The sequence below is a fragment of the Palaemon carinicauda genome, chromosome 38, assembly GCF_036898095.1.
Source record: "Palaemon carinicauda isolate YSFRI2023 chromosome 38, ASM3689809v2, whole genome shotgun sequence".
NCBI classification, from domain to species: domain Eukaryota; kingdom Metazoa; phylum Arthropoda; class Malacostraca; order Decapoda; family Palaemonidae; genus Palaemon; species Palaemon carinicauda.
The window spans coordinates 25,590,418-25,607,409 of record NC_090762.1 but is presented as its reverse complement, the minus strand read 5'-3'; the positions used below and the strand labels follow the sequence as shown (position 1 = coordinate 25,607,409).

Genomic DNA, 16,992 nt, shown 5'->3' with positions numbered 1-16,992 from the left:
GCCCAGTGTTATCTCTTAGAAAATTAGTAAGTTTCACATGTTATCCTTTTCAAACAATAGTAGAGCATGTTGGAGAGATAGAAGTGGTACTGTTTGCAATGAACTGCTATTTAGACTTGCTCTTTTTAACATTTGCCTTGCAATATATCTCTTAAATCGGCAATGTAGTGTTCATATCAAAGTCACGAACTGACTACCTTAGTAAATTAAGCTAATGACAAAAACTTTCCCAAGTTATCACCTCAACATTTTGTAATACAGTACAAGCAATTAAACTTAGCCATGAACCAATGGCTTTCAACTTTTGTAGGCTTAATGTTTAAGACACAATAACTGAAGTTACCGTATATACAGTGGATTGTAGGGCTCTGGACTTTGTGTTTGTATTGCATAAAGAAATAAAAAGGACTAAAGACTTTTAATTTTTCAATATTAAACTTACACGATAATCATGTAGCTGTCAACTCCGTTGCCCGACAGAATTCTACGGGAGGGATACGCCAGCTATCACTATACTAGAAGGGGGTGTACTCACAAGCGCCACCTGTGGCCAGGTACTACAGTACTTGTTGTTGACGCCACCTCACTTTTTCCTCTGTCGTGCTTCCGGCAAGACGTTCTTGGATACGCTTATGATTTTGGAGTATTGTTCACGGTTTGGTGAAGTATTTCTCTAAAATTTGCAGCTATTCGCTATACTAGATACTTCTATATTAGCTTAGTTAGCTTTTGGAATTAATTTAATTATGGTGACGAAGAGAGTATGAACTCTCTTTCACCTTTAAATGGCCGACCCTTCCCTTAGACGGAAGTGTTGGTGTCTAAGAGAGTATAGACTCTCTTTCTTAATTTTGCTTAACAAAAGTTATAGATTTATTTTATATCTCTCCGCCTTTTATAGGCCTCTTCGATTAACTTCCTTTTATTATAAAATTATTAAAATTAATTTTTATATATTCGACCTTTCCTTGGTAGGCGGTCTTTCTTGTACCGAAGTTAATTAACATTGAGCCCGTCATTTCGGTTTTACCTGTTAACATATTATGCTATTTTTATGTTTTTGAAAGATTTTCTTTGATAGTCTCGTACTGTTTTCAAAGTTGAACTAACGTTTTGTTTTGTCTCTGCAGTTGTTGACGTTTCAGAACGTTCAACTTGCGCTCTATCGTTACGATAGAGAGAGAATTTTCACGGTGTCACGTTGCAGTAAGAGTAACCGTGTCTAGCGTTTTGTTCATTATTTCTTAACTTAATGGTTTTAATTCTACAAAGGAACTTTTCATTTTGGGAAATATTTTCCTTTAACAATAATATGTTTTAACGATATATATGATTGGGCTCTTCTCTCAGGTTCTAAGTCAAGAGAGAGAGAGAGAGAGAGAGAGAGATAGAGACGGAGGGAGAAAGAGGAGGATAAACGTTTCGTTCAAGCGAGTAACGTTGTTATCGTTTTTGCTCTTCTCCCTAGTCTCTTTAGGGGAAGAAGGTAAACGTTTCTAGAGTTTTTCTTGTTCTCAAGCTTTATGCGGTGAGAGATTTTAAACGTAGTTTATTTGATCTAGTGTTTAGTCTCTTTCCAGCCACTGAATTATTTATCTTTCATTAGATTTTTCTGTTACATTGTAATTCTGTTTTCGCAATTACTAACTTTTGAGAAAGGATAGAATTGCGTGTTTCAGGTACAAACCACTTAAAGTTTCGAGTTCAGTGAAATAAGTGCAAACAGAAAATCAAAAGTGATAAGTGATTAGCGCAAAGTGTGTCAGTGTTGTGCGTGAGGGTACTTCTGTGCGTGCCAGTCGTCCTCCCAGTCCGGGACCTCTTGCAAGCTCCCAAGCCCAGGGGAGAAGCAATGTCGAAGGGCAAAAGGGTTCGGCAGGCCTTGATCAGCGCACAGAAGTATCCTCGGTGGTTGCGGGCGTGTCTTAAGACACCGTCACTCCCACCCGCAGACGATTGAGCCCTTATTTTGCTCGTCTGCAGAAGAAATTTCGGGGAGAAAACGCTGGTCTCAGGTCTCAAGACCTCTTAAACGTAAAGTCCAGACCTATGCCAGACGTACGAAGTTAGAGTTCAACAACCCGGATGCAGTCATTGGGTTAGCTCTGACTCTCCTCAGTCTCAGGTGACTGCACACCTCCTAAGAGAGGTAAGGCGATGCCACAACAGACCTTATCGTCTGTTGATCCCAAGACGACTTTGCTGCAGCCCATGCAGTCGCAGCTTGGGGTCTTAATGCGTGAGTTTCAGGCTGAGAAGGTTACACCTCCTCCTGCGAACGCTCCGCCTGACCGCAGTACTGCCTGCCAGGCGTACGATGTTAAGGCTCCTCAGGATACCTTACCACGTTCTGAGTTTACTGTTTCCAGTGGTGTGCAGCTCCCTCCGCCTTCCTTAAGGCAACCTCAGCAATGGGAACAGGAAGCTTATACCTTACTTCCTCCGCTTCCACTTGCAGTTCCACCAGTGAGGCAACACTCTCTTGAGGTACAACAACCTCTCCCATCCATGAGTCAGTCTCCTCAGCTCTCGCTGCAGCGAGCTCAACCCTCCTCAAGGCAAGCACAACACCTTAGCCTTGCGCCTCAGGAACCTCAACTCGCGAGACAATTACTACCTCATCGCTCACAGCTCACACCTCAGGAACCTCAACTCGTTCCTCAGGAACTTGCTACTGCGCATCCGCCAACCACTCAGCAAGCGCAACCCTTGAGTTCAGACACTCATGCTAGGAGTCAGCCTCCTCCACCCCTGCATCTGCCACTTTCTCCTCAACTTGAGAAATAGCAAATGACAATAATTACACCTCATTACTTTCATAACTTGCATTTGTAATCATATACATGTATGCCTACACAAACATTATGATAATGGAGGTTATTTGTCTTACTTATATAAAAATATATATGTATTCCTTGCAATATATTTTTAACAATATCGCTAAATATGGCAAAAATATCTTCAAAACAAAAATGAATCATGAGTTATGAATGTAAGGTAAATATTATGTTGATATTAAAACCCCATGCAAGCATGCATGAAGCACTCTAGCACTGGTCATGGAATTTCTGAGAAATGTTAAACGCCATGCAACACGCTCTGCTTACCTTACAGCATGCTCTACATACAGCATGCTCTGCATACAGCATGCTCTGCATACAGCATGCTCTGCATACAACATGCTCTGCATACAGCATGCTCTGCATTCAGCATGCTCTGCATACAACATGCTCTACATACAGCATGCTCTGCATACAACATGCTCTGCATACAGCATGCTCTGCATTCAGCATGCTCGGCATACAACATGCTCTGCATACAGCATGCTCTGCATACAACATGCTCTACATACAGCATGCTCTGCATACAGCATGCTCTGCATACAACATGCTCTGCATACCTTACCGCATGCTTCTCAGTCATACATCTTTGGTTGTTGCCAACTCACTAGACTGTCAAGCAGTTTCATAATGTTGCCTTCTAGTCTGCTGCTTTTGCACCATTGAAACCCTCACTGAGAGAACTTAACTTTTCTCGGATATGGTCCCTGTAGATGAGAAAGTGCTTTTCTCCCTCCTTCTGATATTCCCTTGAGGACTCTGTCATTTGGAGAGGAGCCTTTAGCTGCGTAGCCTCCTATGGACATTTATTTAAGCATAACATGCTTCCAGGGAAGGTAATGGTTCCACTTCAGTCACTAACCCCGTCTGTTACCACACCTGCTCCCATAGACCTTGAGCTGTGTTGCAAGACATACAGTCCAAGCTTAGTCCTTGTTAAAGGATTTTTTGTTTACGGAGTCAGTGTGTCACTGGGAAGACGTTCAACAACCAGCAGAAGTGACTTGTTGTGACGCAGTTCGGCAACCTCAGCAACCCGATAAGGAGTTGTCTGTACGACCCAGACAGTCTAGACAGCTTCGGGTTGTCACTGTACTTCCTCGCTTCCCCATGGTTGACAGTTCACAGACTGTGCAGCAGTACCATGATCTTGTGTCCGGCTCCGTCAGACGACTGGCTTTTAAGAGCTCCCACAAGTCGTCGCTGTCTGGAGATTCTCAGATGGACTATGGATCTGACCAAGGAACTGGGCCTCCTGGTCAATTTTGAGGAGTCTCAGCTCATCCCATCCCAGACCATTGTCTCCCTGGGTATGGATCTTCAGAGTCGAGCTTTTCGGGCTTTTCCGTCGGCCCCAAGGATCTTCCAAGCCCTAGAATGCATCCAGAGCATGCTGAGAAGGAACCGATGCTCAGTCAGGTAGTGGATGAGTCTAACAGGGACACTTTCATCGCTGGCCCTGTTCATCGTGTTAGGGAGAATCCACCTCCCCCCCTTCAGTATCATCTAGCTGCTCACTGGATAAAGGACATGACGCTAGAGACGGTCTCAGTTCCTGTTTCCGAAGAGAGGAGGTCTTCTCTCGCGTGGTGTAAGAACAGCTTTCTTCTCAAGGAAGTCTACCTTTGGCTGTTCAGAAACCCGACCGCCGTCTCCTCTCGGACACATCAGACACGGGCTGGGGTGCGACTTTGGACGGACAGGAATGATCGAGAACATGGAATCAGGAGCAAAGGACACTTCACATCAATTGCAGGAGTTGTTGGCGGTTCTTCTGGCCTTGATAAACTTCAAGTCCCTCCAGCTTAACAAAGTGGTGGAGGTGGACTCTGACAACACCACAGCCCTGGCTTACTCCTTCAAGCAGGGAGGGACTCTTTCGTGAAGTTGTTCTAGATCGCAAGGGACCTCCTCATCTGGTCTAAAGATCGAAAGCTCACGCTGGTAACGAGGTTCATTCAGGGCGGTATGAATGTCATGGCAGATCACCTCAGCCGGAAGGGTCAGGTCATCCCCACAGAGTGGACCCTTCACAAGAATGTTTGCAGCAGACTTTGGGCCCTGTGGGGTCAGCCAACCATAGATCTGTTCGCTACCTCGATAACCTAGAGACTCCTATTGTATTGTTCTCCGATTCCAGACCCAGCAGCAGTTCACGTGGATGCTTTTCTGCTGGATTGGTTCCATCTCGACCTGTATGCATTCCCGCCGTTCAAGATTGTCAACAGGGTACTTCAGAAGTTCTCCTCTCGCAAAGGGACACGGCTGACGTTGGTTGGCTCCGCTCTGGCCCGCGAGAGAATGGTTCTTAGAGGTACTGCAATGGCTGGTCGACATTCCCAGGACTCTTCCTCTAGGAGTGAACCTTCTACGTCTACCTCACGTAAAGAAGGTACACCCGAATCCACTCTCAGAATCTATCAGTCTCAAGGGGAAGTCTTCCGTAGCTGGTACAAGACCAATGCAGTTTCCTCAACCAGTACCACTGTAACCCAGATTGCTGACTTCCTGTTATATCTAAGGAAAGTAAGATCCCTTTCAGCTCCTACGATCAAGGGTTACAGAAGTATGTTGGCAGCGGTTTTCCGCCACAGAGGCTTGGATCTTTCCACCAACAAAGATCTACAGGACCTCCCTAGGTCTTTTGAGACCTCAAAGGAACGTCGGTTGTCCACTCCAGGCTGGAATCTAGACGTGGTCCTAAGGTTCCTTATGTCATCAAGATTTGAACCTCTCCAATCAGCCTCTTTTTAGGACCTCACATTAAAAACTCTTTTCCTCGTGTGCTTGACAACAGCTGAAAGAGTAAGTGAGATCCACGCCTTCAGCAGGATCATTGTTTTCACATCTGAAACGGCTACATGTTCCTTGCAGCTCGGTTTTTGCTAAACGAACTTCCTTCACGTCCTTGGCCTAAGTCGTTCGAGATCCCAAGCCTGTCCAACTTGGTGGGGAATGAACTGGAGAGAGTACTTTGCCCAGTTAGAGCTCTTAGGTACTATCTAAAAAGGTCTTAACCTTTACAAGGACAATCAGAAGCCTTATAGTGTGCTATCAAGAAACCTTCTTTTCCAAGTTCTAAGAACTCAGTTTCTTACTATTCAGGCTTCTGATTAGAGAAACACATTCTCATCTGAAGGAAGAAGACCTTGCTTTGCTGAAGGTAAGGACACATGAAGTGGGAGCTGTGGCTACTTCAGTGGCCTTCAAACAGAGCCATTCTCTGCAGAGTGTTATAGATGCAACCTATTGGAGAAGCAAGTCAGTGTTCGCATCATTCTATCTCAAAGATGTCCAGTCTCTTTACGAGTACTGCTACACCCTGGGACCATTCGTAGCAACGAATGCAGTAGTAGGCGAGGGCTCAGCCACTACATTCCCATAATCCCATAACCTTTTAACCTTTCTCTTGAATACTTTTTATGGGTTGTACGGTCGGCTAAGAAGCCTTCCACATCCTTGTTGATTTGGCGGGTGGTCAATTCTTTCTTGAGAAGCGCCGAGGTTAAAGGTTGTGATGAGGTCCTTTAGTATGGGTTGCAGCCCTGTATACTTTAGCACCTTTGAGTTGATTCAGCCTTCCAAGAGGAACGCTGCGCTCAGTAAGGAAGACGATCTTATTAAAGGCAGAGTAACGGTTCAAGTCGACTTCCTTACCAGGTACTTTTTATTTCATTGTTATTGTGGATAACTGATTATATGAAATACGGGATACTTAGCTATCCTTTAGTCTTGTACACTGGTTTTTCACCCACCCCCCTGGGTGTGAATCAGCTACATGATTATCGGGTAAGTTTAATATTGAAAAATGTTATTTTCATTAGTAAAATAAATTTTTGAATATACTTACCCGATAATCATGATTTAATTGACCCACCCTTCCTCCCCATAGAGAACCAGTGGACCGAGGAAAAAGTGAGGTGGCGTCAACAACAAGTACTGTAGTACCTGGCCACAGGTGGCGCTTGTGAGTACACCCCTTCTAGTATAGTGATAGCTGGCGTATCCCTCCCGTAGAATTCTGTCGGGCAACGGAGTTGACAGCTACATGATTATCGGGTAAGTATACTCAAAAATTTATTTTACTAATGAAAATAACATTTTAATCTGTCTTAGCATCCCGTGACATTGCTTATTTTTAGGGTTGTAGTTTGGCTTGTTATGGTGGAGAGGTAAAGTTGACCCTAACTGAGTATAGAAACTATGGCATACAGTAGTTTACTTATGTATATGTAAGGTCAAGGCTTTGGCAACCTAGGAGGTGGTAAGGGTTTGTTGGTGAGCTGATACTATCCTGAATATTTTTTTACTATACTGTATTTAATGTTCTTCAAAAATAGAATACTAATGATAAAATTTGTTATTTCTATACTCACCTGATGTTTGTATACAGTACTTGCTCATCCTCCTCCCCACTGTCTCATAATATCAAGAAGAGGGATACTGTCTGCTTAGAGAATGAAGGCTATTCTACCTTATGACACAACCTGTGCTCTATTCGTGTGAAAGAAAATGGGAAAATATTTATCGGTAGAATAGATAATGACATTCCTCAGTTTTATGTACTGGATGCATAAGTACTTTATATTTATGAAATAGTAAGGTTTAAATATTTATGAGAGGACAGTTTAAAATTTTTAATTTTTGTCCCTGCAGCCTATTTTAATGCTCTAATACAACACATTTCAGGAAGATGAGGAGAACTTTGTCCGTAGCGAGCAGTATGTGTTGTCAAATTTACTCTACCATCATTGCTTGGCAGTTAACAGTCACGCAGTCCGTCGATCTATTGATGGATTGTGCCTTAAATTCAGTGTACATGGTCAAGCAAGCCGGTCTCAAAAATTGAAAGAATTGACTTCAAAGTTTTTGCAATCATCCCTCTTCAAGGATCACTATGAGGTAAGAGTTTTTTGTATACTTAACATGTATTTCCTCATTTCAGTACAATGTATTTTTTGTAAATATGTTATTTTTATTAATAAAATAAATTTTTGAATATACTTACCCGGTGATCATATAAGCTGCAACTCTGTTGCTCGACAGAAAAACCTACGGTCAAAATACGCCAGCAATCGCTATGCAGGTGGGGGTGTACATCAACAGCGCCATCTGTCGAGCAGGTACTTAGTACTCCAAGTAAACAAAGAACCAATTTTCTCCTCGGTCCACTGGGTCTCTATTGGGGAGGAAGGGAGGGTCCTTTAATATATGATCACCGGGTAAGTATATTCAAAAATTTATTTTATTAATAAAAATAACATTTTTCAATATTAAACTTAGCCGGTGATCATATAAGCAGATTCACACCCAGGGGGGTGGGTAAAGACCAGCATAACATGTTTACATTATTATGAGCTAAGTATTTTGTATTTCATTTTAGCAGTTATTCAAAATAACAAACATAAAATAAATAAGTACCTGGTAAGGAAGTCGACTTGAACAATTACTCTGCCTTTTTAAGTACGTCTTCCTTACGGAGCCTCTCGATCCTCTTAGGATGCTGAGCGACCCCTAGGATCTGAAGTATCAAGGGTTGCAACCCATACAACAGGACCTCATCAAAACCTCTAATCTAGGCGCTTCTCAAGAAATGACTTTGACCACCCGCCAAATCAAGTAGGATGCGAAAGGCTTCTTAGCCTTCCGGACAACCCAAAAACAATAATAAAACATTTCAAGAGAAAGATTAAAAAGGTTATGGAATTAGGGAATTGTAGTGGTTGAGCCCTCACCCACTACTGCACTTGTTGCTACGAATGGTCCCAGAGTGTAGCAGTTCTCGTAAAGAGACTGGACATTCTTAAGATAAAAAGACGCGAACACTGATTTGCTTTTCCAATAGGTTGCGTCGATTATACTTTGCAGAGATCTATTTTGTTTAAAGGCCACGGAAGTTGCGACAGCTCTAACTTCGTGTGTCCTTACCTTCAGCAAAGCTTGGTCTTCCTCATTCAGATGGGAATGAGCTTCTCGTATTAACAGTCTGAAAAAATAGGATAAAGCATTCTTTGACATAGGCAAAGATGGATTCTTAACTGAACACCATAAAGCTTCAGACGGGCCTCGTAAAGGTTTTTAAATAGAACTTAAGAGCTCTTACAGGACATAAGACTCTTTCTAGTTCATTTCCAACCATACGATAAGTTTGGAATATCGAACGATATTGGCCAAGGCTGAGAAGGCAGCTCGTGTTTGGCTAGAAAACCAAGTTGTAGAACATGTAGCCGTTTCGGATGAGAATCCGATGTTCTTGCTGAAGGCATGAATCTCACTGACTCTTTTAGCTGTGGCTAAGCATACCAGGAAAAGAGTCTTTAAGGTGAGATCTTTCAGGGAGGCTGATTGTAGCGGTTCGAACCTGTCTGACATAAGGAATCTTAGTACCACGTCTAAATTCCAACCAGGTGTAACCAAACGACGCTCCTTCGTGGTCTCAAAAGACTTAAGGAGGTCCTGTAGATCTTTATTGTTGGAAAGATCTAAGCCTCTGTGACGGAAGACTGATGCCAACATGCTTCTGTAACCCTTGATAGTGGGAGCTGAAAGAGATTGTTCTTTCCTCAGATATAAGAGGAAGTCAGCTATTTGAGTTACAGAGGTACTGGTCGAGGATACGGATACTGACTTGCACCAGTTTCGGAAGATTTCCCACTTCGATTGGTAGACTCTAAGGGTGGATGTTCTCCTTGCTCTAGCAATCGCTCTGGCTGCCTCCTTCGAAAAGCCTCTAGCTCTCGAGAGTCTTTCGATAGTCTGAAGGCAGTCAGACGAAGAGCGTGGAGGCCTTGGTGTACCTTCTTTACGCGTGGCTGACGTAGAAGGTCCACCCTTAGGGGAAGTGTTCTGGGAACGTCTACTAGCCATCGAAGTACCTCGGTGAACCATTCTCTCGCGGGCCAGAGGGAAGCAACTAGCGTCAACCTTGTCCCTTCGTGAGAGGCGAACTTCTGCAGTACCTTGTTGACAATCTTGAACGGAGGGAATGCATATAGATCTAGATGTGACCAATCTAGTAGAAAGGCATCTATATGAACTGCTGCTGGGTCCGGGATTGGTGAGCAAAATATTGGGAGCCTCTTGGTCATCGAGGTTGTGAAGAGATCTATGGTTGGCTGGCCCCAGGTGGCCCAAAGTCTCTTGCATACATCCTTGCGGAGGGTCCATTCTGTTGGAATTATTTGTCCCTTCCGACTGAGACAATCTGCCATGACATTCAAGTTGCCTTGGATGAACCTCGTTACTAGTGATATGTCTAGACCTTTTGACCAGGTGAGGAGGTCCCTTGCGATCTCGTACAATGTCAGAGAGTAGGTCCCTCCTTGCTTGGAGATGTACGCCAAAGCCGTGGTGTTGTCCGAGTTCACCTCCACCACTTTGCCTTGAAGGAGAGACCTGAAGCTTTTCCAGGTCAGACGTACTGCCAGTAGCTCCTTGCAGTTGAAATGCATTGTCCTTTGACTCGAGTTCCATAATCCCGAGCATTCCCTACCGTCTAATGTCGCACCCCAGCCTACGTCCGATGCGTCCGAGAAGAGAACGTGGTTGGGAGTCTGAACAGTCAGGGGAAGACCCTCTCTAAGGTTGATATAGTCCTTTCACCAAGTCAGACAAGACTTTATCTTTCCGGAAACCGGGATCGAGACCGCTTCTAGCGTCTTGTCCTTTTTCCAGTGAAAAGCTAGATGGTATAGAAGAGGACGGAGGTGTAGTCTTCCTAGTGACACAAATTGATCCACGGATGACAGTTTCCCTACCAGACTCATCCACAGCCTGACTGGGCAGCGTTCCTTCTTCAGCATCTTCTGGATGGATAGCAGGGCTGGGGGCTGATCGTCTTGTTCAGCAACGTCCTCATCAGAGGGTTCCTCATCCGAAACTGATGAGGAAACGGCAACGGAGTGGGCAACGTCTGACTCGCTGAATCCGTTCGCACTGGTGGATGCGTGACGGAGCCGGACGCAATATCATGGCACTGCTGCACAGTCTGTGAACTGTCAACAACCATGGGTGCGCGAGGAAGTACAGCGTCAACCCGAAACTGTCTAGACTGTCTGGGTTGTGCAGTCAACACCCTACCGGGTTGCTGAGGTTGACGCACTGCGTCACAACAAGTCACCTCTGCTGGTTGTTGAACGTCCTGAACGTCAACAACCACCTCCGAGCGTCGCTTAACGTCAACGTGCGACTGGCAACCCAAACTGGGTCGCATCTGTGGAGGAACCACCTCAACTGGCAGACGCGAGTAGGTTACCTCAGCGTCAACAGGGCGCACAACCGACCGGTTGGAAGCTTGTTGGCCAGAAGGAGGAACCACCTCAACTGGCAGACGCGAGTAGGTTACCTCAGCGTCAACAGGGCGCACAACCAACCGGTTGGAAGGTTGTTGGCCAGAAGGTTCTTCTCCGCATTTAAGTCCTCTATCAAGGACGTAAGCTAGGACTGCATGTCTTGCAGCAAAGCCCATTTAGGGTCTACGGGAGCAGGTGTGGCAACAGACGGGGTTAGCGACTGAGGCGGAACCATTTACCATCCCTGAAAGCCTTGTTACGTGTGACATAATAGTACAGCAAAACTTCAAAGGCTCGACAAAAGGTGAGAAGTTGACCTGTTAACAACTTGGAGCGTCTCCTGGCTAGGCGCCAGGGCGAGTCTACCAGAATTGAGAAGTCTATCTGGGCAGAGGCATGAACTCCCAAGCCGAGAACTTCTCTCATGTCCTATCAGACTCTCGCTCTATAAGCCAGTTTAAAAGAAGGGAAATCAAAGGCTGTATCCCTAAAACTCCTCCTGGTGCAAAAACCAGTCGCCTAGCCAACGTAACGCTCTCTAGGAGAGCGAGAGAGCACTAGCTTAAAAACAACGGCTTCGAAGTAGCTAGGCCTAGTGTAAGTTCTGACGTTTAGGCGAACGAGGAGCAGCAGTTACAAGATCCGGACGAAGATCCTTAAAAAATCATCATGATTTAATTAAAGTCCATAGGAGGCTAAGCAGCTTAAGGCTCCTCTCCAAATGACAGAGTCCTCAAGGGAATATCAGTAGGAGGGAGAACAGCACTTTCTCATCTACAGGAACCTTGTCCGATAAAAGCTAGGTTATCTCAGTGAGTCTCTCACTGGTGCATTAGTAGCAGACTAGAAGGCAACGTCATGTAACTGCTTGACAGTCTGAACTGTCAACAACTGAACTGTCAACCACAACAGGTGCGTGAGGATATACAGTGTTCACTCGAGACTGCTTTGACTGTCTATACTGAGCAGTCAAAACAACTCTAGAATGCGGAGGTTGACACACCGCGTCAAAACAAAACAACTTAGACTGTTGTTGTACCTCGCGAACGTCAACGGAAGGTTCCGTGCGTTACTGAACGTCAACATGCGGCTGGCAGGGTACACTGGAACGCATGGGTGGCGGGACTCTCTCAGCTGGAGTGCGGCAGAAGGTTGCCTCAGCGTCCACAGGACGCACAACCGTGTTGGTTGTAGGCTACAGGTTGGTGCAGTGTCAACCTTCTCCGCACGAAAGTCCCGCATCAATGACGTTAACTGAGACTGCATGGTCTGCAGCAAAGACCACTTAGGGTCTACAGGAGCAGGTGCGGCAACAGACGGTGTGACTGCCTGATGCGGTACCGCTTTGCCTCTCTTAGGAGGTGAGCAGTCGTCGGAAGACTGCAGCGAGTCCGAACTGACCCAGTGGCTACAACTGGGACGTTGGACTTGCGCAGAAGGGACCGACTTGCGCTTAATAAGCTGCGAGACCTTGGTCCATGGTTTCTTACGAGAAACCTCTTCCGCAGACGAGAAATAAATGGGCTCTCTCGTCTTTGTGTGGGTGGGGCGATCTTGGGTAGATACGCCCGAAACCACGGAGGGAAACGTCTGTTCGTTGATCAAGGCCTGACGAACCCATAAGTCGTTCGACATTACTTCTCCCCTGGGCTTGGGAGCTTGCAAGAGGTCCCGGACTAGGTGAACGACAGGCACGAACAGACGAACCCTCGGACGCAACACTGTAACACTTTGCGCATATCACTTTATCGCTTCGATTTTCTGTTTTGCACTTATTTCACTGAAATCGAAACTTTTACTGATTTCTACCTGAAATACGCAATTCTACCCTTCATTAAAAGGTAGTAATTGCGAAATCAGTCGTATAATGCAGCTCATTAATACTAGCAAAAAACAGAAAACATATATAAAGATAAAAAAAAAATCAGTGGCTGGGAAAGAGACTAAACACTAGTTCAAATAAACTACGTTTACAATCTCTCACCGCACATAGCCTGGGGACAAGAATAAAACCCTAGAAACGTTTTACCTTCTTCCCCGTACAGCGACTAGGGAGGAGAGTAACACGAGAACAACGTTACCCGCTTGAACGGAACGTTTTCTCTCCTCTCTCTCCCTCCGTCTCTATCTCTCTCTCTCTTTCTCTCTTGATTTCGCACCTAAGAGAAGAGCCCAATTATATATCGTCAAAAAAACATGTTATTTGACTAAAGGAAAAAACTGAAAGGTTTTCCAAATAAAAAGTTCCTTTAATTTAGAATTTAAAACATTTAAGCTAAGAAAGAATGAACGAAACGTCAGAATCGATTTACTCTTACTGCAAAGTGAAACCGTGATACACTCTCTCTCTATCGTAACGATAGAGCGCATGTTGAACGTCCTGAACGTCAACAACTGCGTAGTCTAAAAAACTAAACGTTAGTTCATCTTTGAAAACAGTACGAAGACTATCAAAGAAATTCTTTCATAAAACATTAAATTTAAAAAGTTTTAAATTCTTTAAAGGCTAAATACGATATAACGGGCTCAACGTTGATTAACTTCGGTTCCAGGTTAGGAACGCCTATTATCAGGAAAGGTCGCATATAAACAAAACATAAAAATTTATTTTTATATGTTTATAATAAATGGAAAGTTAATCGAAGAGGCCTAATAAAGGCGGAGAGATATAAAATATATAGATCTATAACGTGTTAAGCAAAATTACTAAAAACCTAAACACACTTCCGTCTAGGGAAGGGTCGGCCATTTAAAAGTGAAAGAGAGTCCATACTCTCTTTGTCACCATAATTAAATCTATCCAAAACGAGTTCAAGTTTTGAGATGAAGATAAAACACCTGCATAGCGAAAGCTCAAAACTAGAATAGTGTACTTCACCAAATAGTTGTGAAAACAAATCCAGTTAGTAACAGCGTATTAGTAGGTCTTGCCGGTAGCCCGACAGAGAGAAAATTGGTTCTTTGTTTACTTGGAGTACTAAGTACCTGCTTGACAGATGGCGCTGTTGATGTACACCCCCACCTGCATAGCGATCGCTGGCGTATTTTGACCGTAGGTTTTTCTGTCGAGCAACAGAGTTGCAGCTTATATGATCACCGGCTAAGTTTAATATTGAAAATTTGTATAGATGCTTTTTTAGTGTGTTTATTTCTCCTCAAAGATGTTAGTAAGTCGTAAAGTTTTCTGCATATGATTCTATTTATATGTTATATGATAGTTAAAGAATTTTTTTTTGATATGCATAACTTAATTTCAATAGTTTGTTAATATTTTCTCTGAATTACAGTTTATAAAAATTAAATAGTGATGATCTTGATTATTTTATGAGAGATGTCTTTGTGTCTCAAGAGATGGACAACCATACATTAGAGTATGGGTTCTTAGCTCTCCTTATAAAGGGGTTGCCTTTCCAGATGATTGAGTAATCTGTTTGATATTATTAGAAATGTAACCAAATCAAAGTCAGACCAAGATTCTACCAATGAAGTCTGATTATTAGACCAAGACTAAGTACAAGAAATTAGGCATATTTAAGAAACTGAATAAAGATAAAAAATTGAAGGACAGATGCATTGCATCTTGGGATCTTGGGATTCAGCAGGCGCTTCAAATAGCTAGCATTATTATGGCCATACAGAGCATACAGTAAGCAGTAATCTTCATACAGTCAGCCCCCACTCTTTGCGAGGGTTAGGTATCAGAGACAGGTGCAAATATGCGTATCTTTGGTGCCTTAGGTTGGGATAACTTCTAACCTAACAACTCACTGCCCATTGCCATTGCTTGGATAATTAATACACTATATACTGCCTAATATTGTGTTGTTCCATCACTAAATACTAACCTTTTTGTTCTTTATTAGGGATAATACGTTCTGCAAAGCTGAAACTAGCCATAATACTTTTAGCGAGTTGTAACTACCCCACTGCTAGGTAGCGGAGGTAGTTGGGCTAGCCGGCTACCCTGCTCACACACACATGCATACACACCTGTGTTCTATTGTCACCTTTTTACTTTTGGCTCGATGAGAATAGATGTTCGTCTCTCTCCACCCAATGTTTTTATCTTTCCTTTGACTTTTTTCTGGTTTTCTTGTAGATACATATAGACATATTTTTATATATATTTAAAGTCATTTATTATTACAGGTGTGAGTTCTGTTTAGAAAACAGTAATGCAGCGTTTTCTCGAGGGCAGAGGAACCTTTCTTACGATCTCTTCCCCCTTCGACTCTGGACAGCCTGTACTGTATAATGGAGGCCGCCTCTGCTTACCCTTGCAAAACGGCTCTGTTCTCCTTCGAAGGGGAGTCATTCTCTGTGTTGATGCACCTTCAGTGTTCTTGAAGATGATGTTCCACGCTCCTTGAAAGTTCTACAGCGGGAAGCTTGTGCCTACGCCTCTTGGGTTGTTTCTTCTTCAATGCTGATGACGACACACTCCCTCGTTCTGCGATGAACGTCTGGAGAGTAAGTGCAAAGTCTGAAGAATGTTCCTGCGCCTTTCAATGAAAAGCTAGAGTGTGGTCGGCATTCGGACGCTAGGCAGTCTGGGTGCTACATCTGGCTGCAGTCTGCTAGCCCCTACAATTTTGTTCATTGGCCCTTTAGTGGCTACACAATACTGTAAATGGTTTAAACACCTCAGGCTCCTTATGGACAAGTGGCAGATGGTGGAGGACAGAGTTTAACTGTGGTTAAGTCTGGATTGGTTGATAAAGAATGACTGGCTGTTTCTTTGCAGGAACAACACCTACGGTACTCTGCAAAGCTGGCCTTAGCTGTCTGCAGGTAAAACAGTTTCTCTTACATAACCTTGCATAGAGATATACTGTAAACTGTACTTGTTACATATACTCCCTTGCGAGGTGGGATTGGGTAATGTCTATGGCTGATTCAAAGATTCTTAAGTTTCTGAGAATTCTCATCTAGACTAGTCATACTGCTAGCATCACACAATTACACGGATTTATCTGGCCGCTAACCCTGCTTTGAATGGAATTTAGTAAGGCCTCGGGGTCTTTCCCTGTTACTTGCATAGCATGTATAGGAAAACACCTGGTCAAAAGCCAACCAGTTGGTTTGGACTTTCACCCTCCTAATGGGTGAGTCATCCCTAATAAAGAGCAAAAGGGTTTGTATTTAGTATTGGAACTAATGACAAATTTGAAAATTAATTGTATTCTTTCCAAGGATACACGCCTTGAGCTCTTAATAGAAGTTGGCTCGCCACCACTTATACCCCGATAAGTCCTGCCTGCAAGCAAAAGTGACGGAAAGAACATGGGTGTGTGCCTGATCGGGCGTAGCCGGCTTCCCCCCTCCCCCCGCTAACTAGCTGTGGATTATTTACACCTTGTTAAAAGTCTTATGGCTAGTTTCAGCTTTGCTGGAAGTATAATCCCTAATAAAGAGCTCTAGGTTTGTATCGTTAGGAAAAATAAAAGTTACTTTCAAATTTGTCATTGTTCCAGCACGGAGTACTTACCTCGAACTACTTTCTTGGGAGTATCTGGGATCTCCTCCCAACCGACCAGAATTTTGTGTAGTTTACCCTACTCCCATTTTCTATGTGGGGTAACCTCTGGCGGAGTGATATGCACCATGATGCGACCCCGGGTCAGAGAGCATGCTTGCTCAGGTCTCGATCTCCAGTAAGTTTTCTGGTCGCGTCGCAATAACATCCCGACGCGCTCTCCTTACCCAATGCGACCCTTTGTGTCTCTCGCGGTTCCCATGTGGTCCCATTGTGCTCTTCCTTATCCTTTTCCCTCTGTGTTCCTGTGTCTCGGGGTGTCTTGCTAGTGCGTGATGGCGCATCCCCGTCGTTGCCCTGGGCCTATGGCCGGTAAATCGTGTGG

General features: G+C 44.0%; 1 protein-coding gene across 1 annotated transcript in view; it reads left to right on the top strand.

Moving 5' to 3' along the window:
• LOC137630269 (gamma-tubulin complex component 5-like) overlaps positions 1 to 16,992 on the top strand; it is a 163,847-nt gene that overhangs the window by 12,999 nt on the left and 133,856 nt on the right. Inside the window, exon 2 of the mRNA XM_068361719.1 lies at positions 7,530 to 7,742. Coding sequence (XP_068217820.1) covers positions 7,530 to 7,742 — 213 coding nt within the window. The remainder of the gene's footprint in view (positions 1 to 7,529; positions 7,743 to 16,992) is intronic.